This window comes from Theropithecus gelada, chromosome 16 (assembly GCF_003255815.1).
Source record: "Theropithecus gelada isolate Dixy chromosome 16, Tgel_1.0, whole genome shotgun sequence".
NCBI classification, from domain to species: Eukaryota; Metazoa; Chordata; class Mammalia; order Primates; family Cercopithecidae; genus Theropithecus; species Theropithecus gelada.
Genome location: NC_037684.1, coordinates 52,375,179 through 52,386,666, shown reverse-complemented (window position 1 = coordinate 52,386,666; position 11,488 = coordinate 52,375,179). Strand labels below are relative to the sequence as shown.

General features: G+C 53.4%; 1 protein-coding gene across 1 annotated transcript in view; it reads right to left on the bottom strand.

Annotated features, from left to right (window-relative positions):
- The window catches only part of ENGASE (endo-beta-N-acetylglucosaminidase), a 13,872-nt gene extending 7,296 nt beyond the window's left edge, over positions 1-6,576 (bottom strand). Inside the window, exons 1-6 of the mRNA XM_025363701.1 lie at positions 6,326-6,576; positions 3,924-3,991; positions 3,556-3,757; positions 1,802-1,950; positions 1,075-1,232; positions 377-525 (exon numbers count right to left, since the gene is read on the bottom strand). Of these exons, the coding sequence (XP_025219486.1) occupies positions 377-525; positions 1,075-1,232; positions 1,802-1,950; positions 3,556-3,757; positions 3,924-3,991; positions 6,326-6,444 (845 nt within the window). The 5' untranslated portion in view covers positions 6,445-6,576. The remainder of the gene's footprint in view (positions 1-376; positions 526-1,074; positions 1,233-1,801; positions 1,951-3,555; positions 3,758-3,923; positions 3,992-6,325) is intronic.
- Positions 6,577-11,488: the final 4,912 nt, after the last annotated feature.

Below are 11,488 nucleotides of genomic sequence, written 5' to 3'. Positions count from 1 at the left end.
TGGAGTGCAGTGGCCGGATCTCAGCTCACTGCAAGCTCCGCCTCCCGGGTTCCCGCCATTCTCCTGCCTCAGCCTCCCGAGTAGCTGGGACTACAGGCGCCCGCCACCTCGCCCGGCTAAGTTTTTTTTTTGTATTTTTAGTAGAGACGGGGTTTCACCGTGTTAGCCAGGATGGTCTCGATCTCCTGACCTCGTGATCCGTCCGCCTCGGCCTCCCAAAGTGCTGGGTAGGCCACCACACCTGGCCTACCTTCTCCCTCTTTTTACGCAATGCAGTCATATATGCACTGCCTTCATGAGGGAGATTGCGCCCGCCCCTTGCGGCACCCGCCCCTCGCAGCACCCGCCCCCTCATGGTGCCCGTCGGCAGGCTCACCTGTTGTGCTGGTTGAGTTCGTCTTGCCATTTGAGCTGCCCACTCTGCACCACACTGTCATACCAGAGCACCAGGCCCCCCGGGACCTGTCGGTGCAGCTGTGTGGTCAGGTACCGCAGGAAAGGAGGCGTGTTCCCCACGGCAGCCAGCTGAAAACGAGGTGAGAGCCTCGGTGAGCCCCAGATCCGTCTATCATGAGAAGTATCCGGCGCTGACAGACAGGGGGACGCAGAGCAAACAGATCCACAGGTGAAGCTGCAGTTCTGAAAGGCCCTCCCCGCCACAGCCCCAAAAGTGGAGTCCAGCCAAACAGACGACTCCCCTTTCTTACTGTGGCAGGAAGAACATGAACGCAGAAGTCAGGAAAAGACAGAGCGCACCGAAAGGGGAGGGTGCCCTGAGAAGGAAGCCACACCCCCAGGCCAGAGCAGAGCGCGGAAAAGGAAAGGCGGGCTCACAGACAGCGCGGGAAACGTGAGAGCCGGCCAAGCACGCTTGCTGGAAACAGTCCGAGGAGATTCCCTCTCACTGCGAGTAACTAAGATTTCGGAGTTGGCACTGCCTGGGAGGCGAGAAATGGCTTACTGCTGCAACCTGCAGCCCAGGTGTGGGGCGAGGTGAGGCCAAGGAAGGAAAGAGGTGGAGGTGGGCGGCAACACAGCAAGGGGCGGGGAGGTGGGTGAGGGCTGGGCGCTCACACTCAGAGAGTTCTCGATGTTGATCAGCCAGCCATCGAAACGAAAAAACTGCGCAATCTGGACCAGCCTGTCGGCCACTGCCTGGTATGAGCGCTCGTCCCCGGCCAGGAAGGCTTCACAGAGCCTTCCCCCTTCGTTCCACTCCGTGATGAAAGTCCCTGTGAGGACAGGAGAGAAACAAGGTCGGCCACGGGAATCACCTTCGTTTGACCTGCTGGTTTTCAAAGTGAGGTTCTGGAACCAGCAGCCTCAGTATCACCTGACACTTGGTAGACATTAAAATCCCCATATATCCCGTGAATCCGACACTCTGCTGATGGGGACCAGCAATCCTGGTGATGGAAGCCCATCAACGACTGGGATTGAGGCTAAAGCCTGAGAAGCACTGTTCTGACCCAGGAATCGGCAAACCGGGGCCCCGGGCCAATGCCCGCTACTACCTGTGTGTGTAAATGCAATTTTACTGGAACACGGCCCTGCCTATTTGTTTACCTGCTGTCACTCCAATAATCACCACAGTGACTCACTGGTCTGAAATGCTGAAAATACTGTCTGGTCCTTTCCAGAAAAATCCTGCAGATACCTGTCCTGACCAACTGAGGCGGCCCCCAGCAAGGGGCTCTGTGCACTTGAGAAGCAGGCAAAGCCTGCACCTCCTAATCACGGGGTCCCCTGGCTGGTGAGCTGAGGAGTCTGGCTGACACAGAGGTGAGTCCTTGGCTCTTACCCAGCACACAGACCCCATGCCTGTGGGCAGCGTTGGTCCAGCCCACCGGGGGGATGGTGACGGTGTGGTGGCTGAAGTACACAAAGACGTCGATGCACTGCCAGTGGTAGAAAGCATAGGGAGTCTGCACCACCGAGCCCTGAATGAACCTGGGGAAAGACACAGAACAGGGCTGGCGACAGCAGCTCATTCATGCCTTTATTCCCCGCACTTTGGGAGGCCAAGGCAGGTGGATCACTTGAGCCCAGGCGTTTAAGACCAGCCTGGGCAACATGGCAAAACCCCGTCTCTCCCCCCCAAAAACTGGAAAAATTAGCCAGGTGTGGTGGTGCGCACCTGTAGTCCCAGCTACTTGTGGGGCTGAAGTGGGAGAACCGCTTGAGCCCGGGAGGTCAAGGCTGGAGTGAGCCCAGATTGCACCACTGCACTCCAGCCTGGGTGACAGAGTAAGACCCTGTCTCAAAATATAGAAAAAAAGAAACAGAGTCGGGTCCCAGGAAGCAGAATAAGGACACAGAGACCGCAGGGTGTCCCCAAAGATTTCTCTTTAGTTCCATTCAGTCAAGACTCCCTGGAAGCCTGCTGTGTCCAAGCAAGGTGCAGGCAGGGAGAGGCAGGAACCAGCGCCACTCCTGCAGCCACAGGCAGAGCGTTCTGAGTGGGGCATCAGGCATTTGCCATTGCATCTAATGGACGAGCATGGCGAACCCCTGTGAGCAGATGAACAAAGGAGAGAAAGGAGGGGAAGTAGGAAGGCTCATGTCAGAGTCCCGTCTCCGGCTTCCCGCTCTATATGGAGGGTAGGCAGTCCCTCAGGACAGTCTCCTGGATCTCGACGGTTGGGGCTGGCAGCCGTATGAGCTGTGCCCAAGGTTTCATCACCTGCCTCTGTCTCTACCTTGATGGTTGGCTCTGACTCAAGCCTTCCCATCAGTCACAGGGTCCAGGATTGTTTTGTGGACATGTAAAAGCACCACGTGGACTCCAGGGCAGCTTTGGATGGGACATCGGCAGCTGGGGTGGGTGGGGCATGTAACACCTCTGTGCATCAAAGCCAGAACCCAGCGACCCAGAACAGGATGAGAGCTTAAGGGAAGAAAGTGACGAACAAAAAAACCAAGTGAGGGGGTGAGGCTGGGGGCAGGCAGCTGAAGAGGACCCCCTGCCTGCCGTGCCCTGTCCCATCTACCAGCCTCCAAGTTGAGGAGGTTCAAGGAGTCAAATGATTCTAGAGCTGAAAAGGACATAAGACACTGCCTAATCCAATCTTCCCTTTTTTTTTTTTTTTTTTTTGAGACAGAGTCTCACTCTGTTGCCCAGGCTGGAGTGTAGTGGTGCAATCTTGGCTCACTGCAATCTCTGCCTCTCTGGTTCAAGCGATTCTCCTGCATTAGCCCCCTAAGTAGCTGGGATTACAGGCACCTGCCACCATGCCTGGCTAATTTTTCTATTTTTAGTAGGGGCAGAGTTTCGCCATGTTGGCCAGGCTGGTCTCCAACTCCTGACCTCAGGTGATCCGCCTGCCTTGACTCCCAAAGTGCTGGGCCAAGCCCAGCCCAATCTTCCCTTTTTACGGATGAAACACTGGGGCCTGCCTTCCTCTCGCAGTTAGTGCAGTCTCTCCAATGCCCGTCTCCTGACACCCTGCCCAGTGCTCTTTCTACACATGGCACTCTCTCCTGCCCCTCCAGCCCCCACCCCAGCAAAGAAAAACAATCAATGTAAGCAACATCAAGGTAAGGCCAGGTCCTCACCTGTCATCCAGATACCCCCCCATCATGTCATGACACAACAAAGTCCGGGGCCTCTGGCTGCTCAGAGGGGGCTGGCGACACGCCAGGGGCTCCAGGGCCACGTTAAAGCCATCCTCCATGCGGGGTGTCCACGCCAAGAGTTCCTCCAGCGAAGACAAGTAAAAGCTGACAGGTTTGGTGGTGTCCTTGTCATAATATCTAACTGGTCCGAGGACAGAAACATTGAGCAATTAATGGAAATTATTATAGGATTAATCAAAATGTTTTGACAATAACAGAGAAGGAACATGAGAGGGGGTGGGGGTTGACCTGCCCCAAAGCCCCAGGTGTGAAGGTGGAGTCAGTATTCAGAGCCTCTGTCTCCTCACCTGGCAGGGGGTCCGGGGAAAAACTGACCACCTCTCGAAAGACTGTCTCTTCTTCATCATCTTTGATCCTAAGCAAAGAAGGAGTTGTACGTTTATAAATAAAAACATAAATAGGCAAGAACACTTAGAAGCAAATGGACCAGTTTCATCTAAATACAGAGGGACAGACATTCTCTGCCTTACGTTATTTAATATTAACTATAGAAACATTGTATAACGCAAGGAAGTGCCGTGTGATAGTCCTAAGGTTACCTGTATTAGCAACCAGGCCTTGGCTTCTTCAAGGACACACGTGCCAATGATTACGCCTAAGAATAAACCTTACTCTAGGCCAGAGGCAGTGGCTCATGCCTGTAATCCCAACACTTTGGAAAGCCAAGGCAGGAGGATCACCTGAGGTCAGGAGTTCAAGACCAGCCTGGCCAACATGGCAAAACCCCATCTCTACTAATACAGAAATTAGTCGGGTGTGGTGGTGCACACCTGTAATCCCAGCACCTCGGGAGGCTGAGGCAGGCAAAATCACTTGAACCCGAGAGGTGAAGGTTGCAGTGAGCCAGGATTGCGCCACTATACTCCAACTTGGGCAACAGAAAGAGACTCCATCTCAAAAAACAAAAAACAAAAAATAGAATAAACCTTACCCTCTAAAGCAGCCACCCAAATACCACACTCCAAAGACCAGACATATATACTTCACAGGGTCTCCAGGATTTTCTATGGCCAAGGGGCAATATCCAAATACCAAAAGTACCAGAAAGTTTCAGGTCCTAAGAGCAGAAGCCAGGCTTTCTCTATAGGCCACACTTCCCTAAGTGCCTTCCATGCTGTTCACCGATGTATGCTACAGGGGGAAAGAGTTCCTTTGGTACATTAACATGGAAAGCTCCTAAATACATCTCAAATCGCTTTCTTTTAAAAATTGATTGATTGAGACACAGTCTTGCTCTGTCACCCAGGCTGGAGTGAGGTGGTGAGATCTCGGCTCACTGCAACCTCCACTTCCCGGGTTCAAGGGAGTCTCCTGCCTCAGCCTCCCGAGTAGCTGGGATTACAGGTGTCTGCCACCACGCCTGACTAATTTTGTACTTTTAGTAGAGACTGAGTTTCACCATGTTGGCCAGGCTGTTTTCAAAATCCTGAACTCAGGTGAACACCCGCATCAGCCTCCCAAGTGCTGGGATTATAGGCATGAGCCACCACGCCTGACCTAAAAACGTATTATTATTTTAAGAGCAGTAAGAAGACACTGCAGTGGCTATTTATGGACCACGGCACCAACATTGAGATTCTCTAAATCTACCAACACCCAAGGCCACTTCTTTGCTCACTGAGCTGTCATCTGCCATCACCCCACTGCCATTCAGAAGCCTGTTGCAAAGAGCCCTCTGTAGCATCTGCCACCACCAAACACTGACCCAGGGCCTCCAGAATGACATTGGGAGACCCTGAGAACCGCAGGGGTGGGGGACAGATTCAAGCAGACATGCCCAGAAGTTGTTCCTCTCCACCTTCCTTTTCCGAAGCCCCCTCCCTTGTCGATGTCCTTATTATACTTCAGCCGCCCCCTCCCAGGCCTTCTCAGAACAATCCCACACCAGGTCACCTTTGTCACCTGTCATTCCTCCACTAGGAGGGAAAAAGCCATCTCCACATTCCTCCTGTCCCAAAATACCTTTCCCAGCAGCCAGCCTCCATCCTATCCTCATGAGATCTGAAAAGCTCAGCAGTCTCACTGCTTTGGGTTTAGAAACAAAGCTACGGCTGCTGTTTCTGGAAGCCATGTCTGTGTTTCTAACTTTTCCCCCCACAACCTACGGAGGGGGAGGTTTACTGGGCGGGCAGGTGCCCCCCAAAGGAAGGAAGCCCAGCCCAGAGGCGCATGTTCCTCCCTTTCTATCTCTGTGCTTTGGCCCTTTCTGTTCCCCCCAGTTGGATACCCTACTCCCCATTCTCCACCTACTGAAGGCTTCCTCCTCCCCAAAGACTCAGTTCTAGTGTCACCCCTGCAGGAGGCCACCCCCTCCACCAGCCGGCATCCACTGAGCCATGAGCACCGCCGCCGGGATCTTCCGCATAGACCAGCGACGTGGGAGGCAGGGGTCTGGCCGGGGCCCCGGGATTCCCGCCGGGCCCCGTGGCCACTCGAGTTTGCACCTGCATTTCTGAGATGGACGGAGGTCAGGCACGGGGGCCGGAGGCCGCTGCCCGGCAATGGCGCGGGGACGGAAGGACTGACCGAGCGGAGGGGCGCTGCCACCCGCTGTCCCCTGCTGTGCACGGAGCAGACACAGGCGCCGGCCCCTCGCTCCTCGGCGCGCCCGTGCGCGGGAACCTCGGGCCCCGGGGCCACGGACTCTCAGCCCCGCGGATCGGGTCTCACACGGGCCCCACAGCCCCACCTCCTCCCCGGCCGCCGCCGCCGCGGCCGCGGTTCCTGCTCCTCCTGCTCCTCCTGCAGCTGCCGCCCCCGCCGCCGCCGGGCAGCCGACCGGGTGACCGTCACCGCCGCGGCCTCCATGACACCGTCCGCGCCCGCCGAGAGCCAATCGCAGGCCCGGACCCGCCCCCGCGCCGCGCTCGGCCAATGGGAAGTGCGCAGCGCTGACGCCGCCCTCGGACGGGACTCCGGGCCGACTCCGGCCAGCCGCCCCCCTGCGGGGACTTTGTAGCGGCGACAGGCCGGGGGCGGGGCCGAGGACGGGGCGGGGCTGTGAGGGGCGGGGCCTGGGCGAGTTCTGAGCCCGGGGTTCGTCGTCGTCGTTGTTGCTGTTGCCCATTATTGGATTTGAGTCCACGGTTCTAGAAGGCTCTAGAAGGCTTCCGAAGGCCCCAATCTGCAAGTTCTCTTTTTAGCCTCACCAGCCTCCTTTGCAAGCAAATTGAGGTGTATCCCGGAGAGATTAAGCAATCTCCCAAAGGGCACAAAGTCAGCAAATGGTGGAAATGAGACTTTAACTCATGCGGCTAATCCCTATTAAAAGATAATTTTCAGACCGGGCGCGGTGGCTCTGGTCTGTGATCCCAGCACTTTGGGAGGCCGAGGCGGGCGGATCACCTGAAGTCAGGAGTTCGAGACCAGCCTGGCCAACATGGTGAAACCCCATCTCTACTAAAAATACAAAAATTAGCCGGGTGTGGTGGTGCATGCCTGTAATCCCAGCTACCCAAGAAGCTGAGACTGGAGAATAGCTGGAACCCGGGAGGCAAAGGCTGCAATGAGCCAAGATGGTGCCATTGCACTCCAGCCTGGGTGGGTGACAGAGGGAGACTCCGTCTAAAAAAAAAAAAAAAAACATGAAAGGTTAGTAGGTTAGTATCCGGCCACGTGGAAGCTGGTGTCCTATGTAGGATGCATAGTTTTCCAGTGAAACACAGATTTCTTTCTACGGCCCCACGCCTGTGCTTGATGGTAGTAGTTGCTCTGCCCCTAAGCGTGCAGGGCCTGGAGTGGCTCCTCTACAAGAGTGGCACTGCCCAGCGTCTTAGACACAGAAGGAGTTCACAGGAAACATGATAGAACAGAGCCCTGAGAAGCCAGAACTCAGGGCTGGGCCCCACAGGGCAAGCCAAGGCTCTCCTCCCTCCAGGCCCAAACATTCCTCCACAATTAGGAGCTTCCAGTGCTGGGCTGCAGCTGCCGCCCAAGCCAAGTTGACTGGGCCTTTATTATCGTTGCAGACTTTGAACTTTATGAGGCTCCAAGCTTCCATAAATGCCGACGGTGGGAGCTATGACTAAGGTTGTTGAAGATGGGCCATGGTGCAGGCCAGCCAGTTAGGCAAGAAGGACGGGCCCATCAGAAGCAGGAGACGCTGACCCATGGGGAGGACAGAGATGGCAGAGGCCTCCTCTCTGGGGCTTCAGCCCTGGGAAGCTTGCAGTGAGCGAGGGTAGTGGATCAGCAGGCTCCCTCCTGCTGTGTTCAGGGTGCACCAGACGTGGACAGTCGTGATTTGGTGTGCATCTAACCGGGTGTTCCCAAGCCCTCACCTCCAGCTTAGCAATAAAAATAGATAAACTTTCATCCTACCCAGGTTAGAACAGTTCTAAGGGATACTTTGAACAGCCCTTGGGTAATGTTCAGTCTCTGGGAGAAAATATGCCCAAACCTCCCTTCTCTTCTCTCCTTTCCAAAGAGTAGGCACCTGGTCTAGAAGAGCAAGAAGGCGAAGGCCGCCCTGCACGCCCCTGAGGACAGAGAAGACTCAGATCTTGTGGCGTCTTGTTAGCCCCTGTGGCTCGTGGTCTCTTTGGGCGTCAGGCCAAGACTGGAGGGGCCCTGTCTGCCTTGAGGTCACATTGGCTCACGCTGGGGCTCTGGACCCATTTGAGGCCTGAGTGGGTCCTCTAAATCCTAACCTTCTAGGGTTTCCAGATAAAATACGGAGCAATCAGTTAAATTTGAATTCCAAATAAATGACACATGGGACACAGGACAAGCTTATATTAAAAAGTGATTGCATATTTATCTAAAATTCAAACTGAACTAGGATGCTGTCTATGCATTTGCTAAATCTGGCATCCCTACCTGTGAATCTGAACTACAGACTCGGCAGAGCCACCTGCCCTGTTTCAGGGGCCCCTCTGACACCTCCCTGCGGGCTCTCAGCTGTCCTGGGCTCTGCCCACACCCGTACAGGAAGCCTGGTTGGTTTGGGACAGCTGAGCCTCGGGCCTCCCTGCCTGACCATGCTGTCCCGTCAGCTTCCTGTTGCAGGTGGGGCCGCAGTGTGTGCACTTGCCTCTGTGCCACCCCTCAGCCATGCCCAGAGCACCCAGAGTGGGGAACTAGATTCACACCTGCTTGCTCTGCCTTCCTCTGCCTCCTCCCTCATGGCCTCCGGGGCAGCCAGAAATGAGAATCAGGTGAGTGGACACCACCTGGCGCCCGGGGTTGGTTGCTGATATGCTGAAGAGTGTGGCAGGAACTAATTGTCCCCAATATTCCTTCCAAGCCTGTCCTTTAGGAAAGGAAGACCCACGTTTTTGCTGACTACGTGGTAACCCAGATAAAGACAATATTCTCCAGCAGCAGCACTTATTCTTGCCACGTGTACTTACGAGTAAGTTGTGGTTTATGAAACAAGAAACAAAGTGATAAGTACAATTTTGGTTGTGCCTGCAAAACAAAGGGGGCATGCCCTCCACCTTTCCTTCCTCGCTTCTGTTGGTCACCAACTGGGTGCAAGGATGTGAAGGCAGGAACTGCAGCAACCATCTGAGACCATGAGATGGAAGTCACTGGTGGAAAGGGTAGGAGTGTCTGGACTTTTTTTTTTTTTTGGAGACGGAGTCTCACTCTGTCGTCCGGGCTGGAGCTCAGTGGCGTGATCTTGGCACACTGCAACCTCCAGCTCCTGGGTTCAAGTGATTCTCCTACCTCAGCCTCCCAAGTACCTGGGATTACAGGCGCCCACCACCACACCTGGCTGATTTTTTGTGTTTTTAGTGGAGACAGGCTTTCACCATGTTGGCCCGGCTGGTCTCGAACTCCCACCTCAGCCTCCTGAATAGCTGTAAGTACAGGCGCCCACCACCACGCCAAGCTAATTTTTCTTTTTTTTTTTTTTGAGATGGAGTCTTGCTCTGTCATCAGGCTGATCTGCCCACCTCAGTCTCCCAAAGTGCTAGGATTACAGGCATGAGCCACCACTCCCGGCCAGCCCAGACTCTTAAATGAGAGAAATATCCTTCTGTCTTGTTTAAGCTAGTACTATCTTAGTGTTTTTACAGTAGCTAAATCTATCTAAGATGAGTGGGGTAAATCCTGGAATTTAGACAAACCTCTGAAAACAGCAGCCTGCTTGCAAGGCTGGTATCTTTTTTTTGTTATTCAAAATCTTCTTACCTTGTTCGTTGTCGTTGCATTCCTTCTGCAATAAATCTCACTGTCCCTTCATTCAGATACATGTCTCAGAACAGTTGGAGGAAAAACAAAAAACACAAGTAAAACTGTCAAGGCTGGACGCGGTGTCTTACGCCTGTAATTCCAGCACGTTGGGAGGCCAAGGCGGGAGGATTGATTGCTTGAGCAGACTTGGAAACCAGCCTGGGCAACATGGAGAAATCCCATCTCTCCAAAAAATACAAAAAATTAGCCTGGGCCAGGCACGGTGGCTCACACCTGTAATCCTAGCACTTTGGAAGGCAGAGGTGGGCGGATCACTTGAGGTCAGGAGATTGAAACCATCCTGGCCAACATGGTGAAACTCCGTCTCTACTAAAATACAAAAAAGCAGCCAGGCATGGTGGCGTGCAACCGTAGTCCCAGCTACTTGGAAGGCTGAGACACGGGAATCACCTGAACCCGAGAGGCAGAGGTTGCAGTGAGCTGCGATCATGCCACTGCACTCTAGCCTGATGACAGAGCAAGACTCCATCTCAAAAAAAAAAAAAAAAAAAAAATTAGCCTGGCATGGTGGTGTGCACCTGTACTCCTAGCTACGCAGGAGGCTGAGGTGGGAGGATCACTTGAGCCTGGGGAGTCGAGGCTGCAGTGAACCATGATTGTGCCACTGCACTGCAGCCCGGGCAACAGATTGAGATCCTGTCTCAAAAAAATAAATAAATAAATAAAAAGAAAAAGAAAAGAAAAGGAAGAAAGAAAAAGAACTTTTCAACTGTCACTCCCTTTCTCCTTGCTACTCAGTAAAGGCTTAATGAATGAAAGAAAGCTGTGGTTCTGGCTGGCCCCTGGCTCCAGCCCCCCCACTCACCTGTATACCCACTGGGGGCTGCGCCCGGGTACCTATTGGAAGTCCTGTCTGCCTGCACACCTCCATCTGTGAACACACACTCACTCCTCAGTAATACAGTGACACTACCTGGGATGCCTGCCCTGGTCATTTTCCCTCGTATTATTATTGCAATTGCACAAATATTTGTTAAACAGAAATTATGGGAGCCCATTATTTTGGACTGAGCTCCTGCACTAGGCTCCAACAGACCACCCCAAACCAAGATGGAGTCACTCGTGCTAAACGCCACGTATCATGAAACCGAAGCCTTGAGGAAGCAGATAGTTCCCAAAACAGACAAGTTTTTCCTGAAAACAGGGGATTCCAGTCTACGTAAGTCAGTGTAATAAGGAAGTCCCCTCTGCTTTAACATTTACCAAAGAAACACAATGATAACCAACTGACGTTTTTCCTGTGGTTCCGTTTCCTTGTTCCCATCTCACAAAACCCACTGTCTGCCATTGGCCAATGGAAGCTCTTACTCCATGTTGTAGAAGGAAAGCTGCCCCAATTCATGAATCTCAAATAAAAGCCAATTAGATTTATAACTAAATGTGTTATAATTTTGTCTTTTGACACATGGCATTCATTTTCTCCTTTTAAAATTTCAAGGCGTTGCAGATGGAATTCATGCTCCTTTTCATCCACCTACCTCTTGCTTTCCATACTTCCCCCTCAATAGTCCACCCCTCAGCATTCCACCAATATCAGCAATTTGGCCTGTATTTTTACAGATGTTTTAAAATACTTCTGGGCCGGGCACAGTGGCTTACACCGGTAATCCCAGCACTTTGGGAGGCCGAGGCAGGCAAATCACTTGAGCTC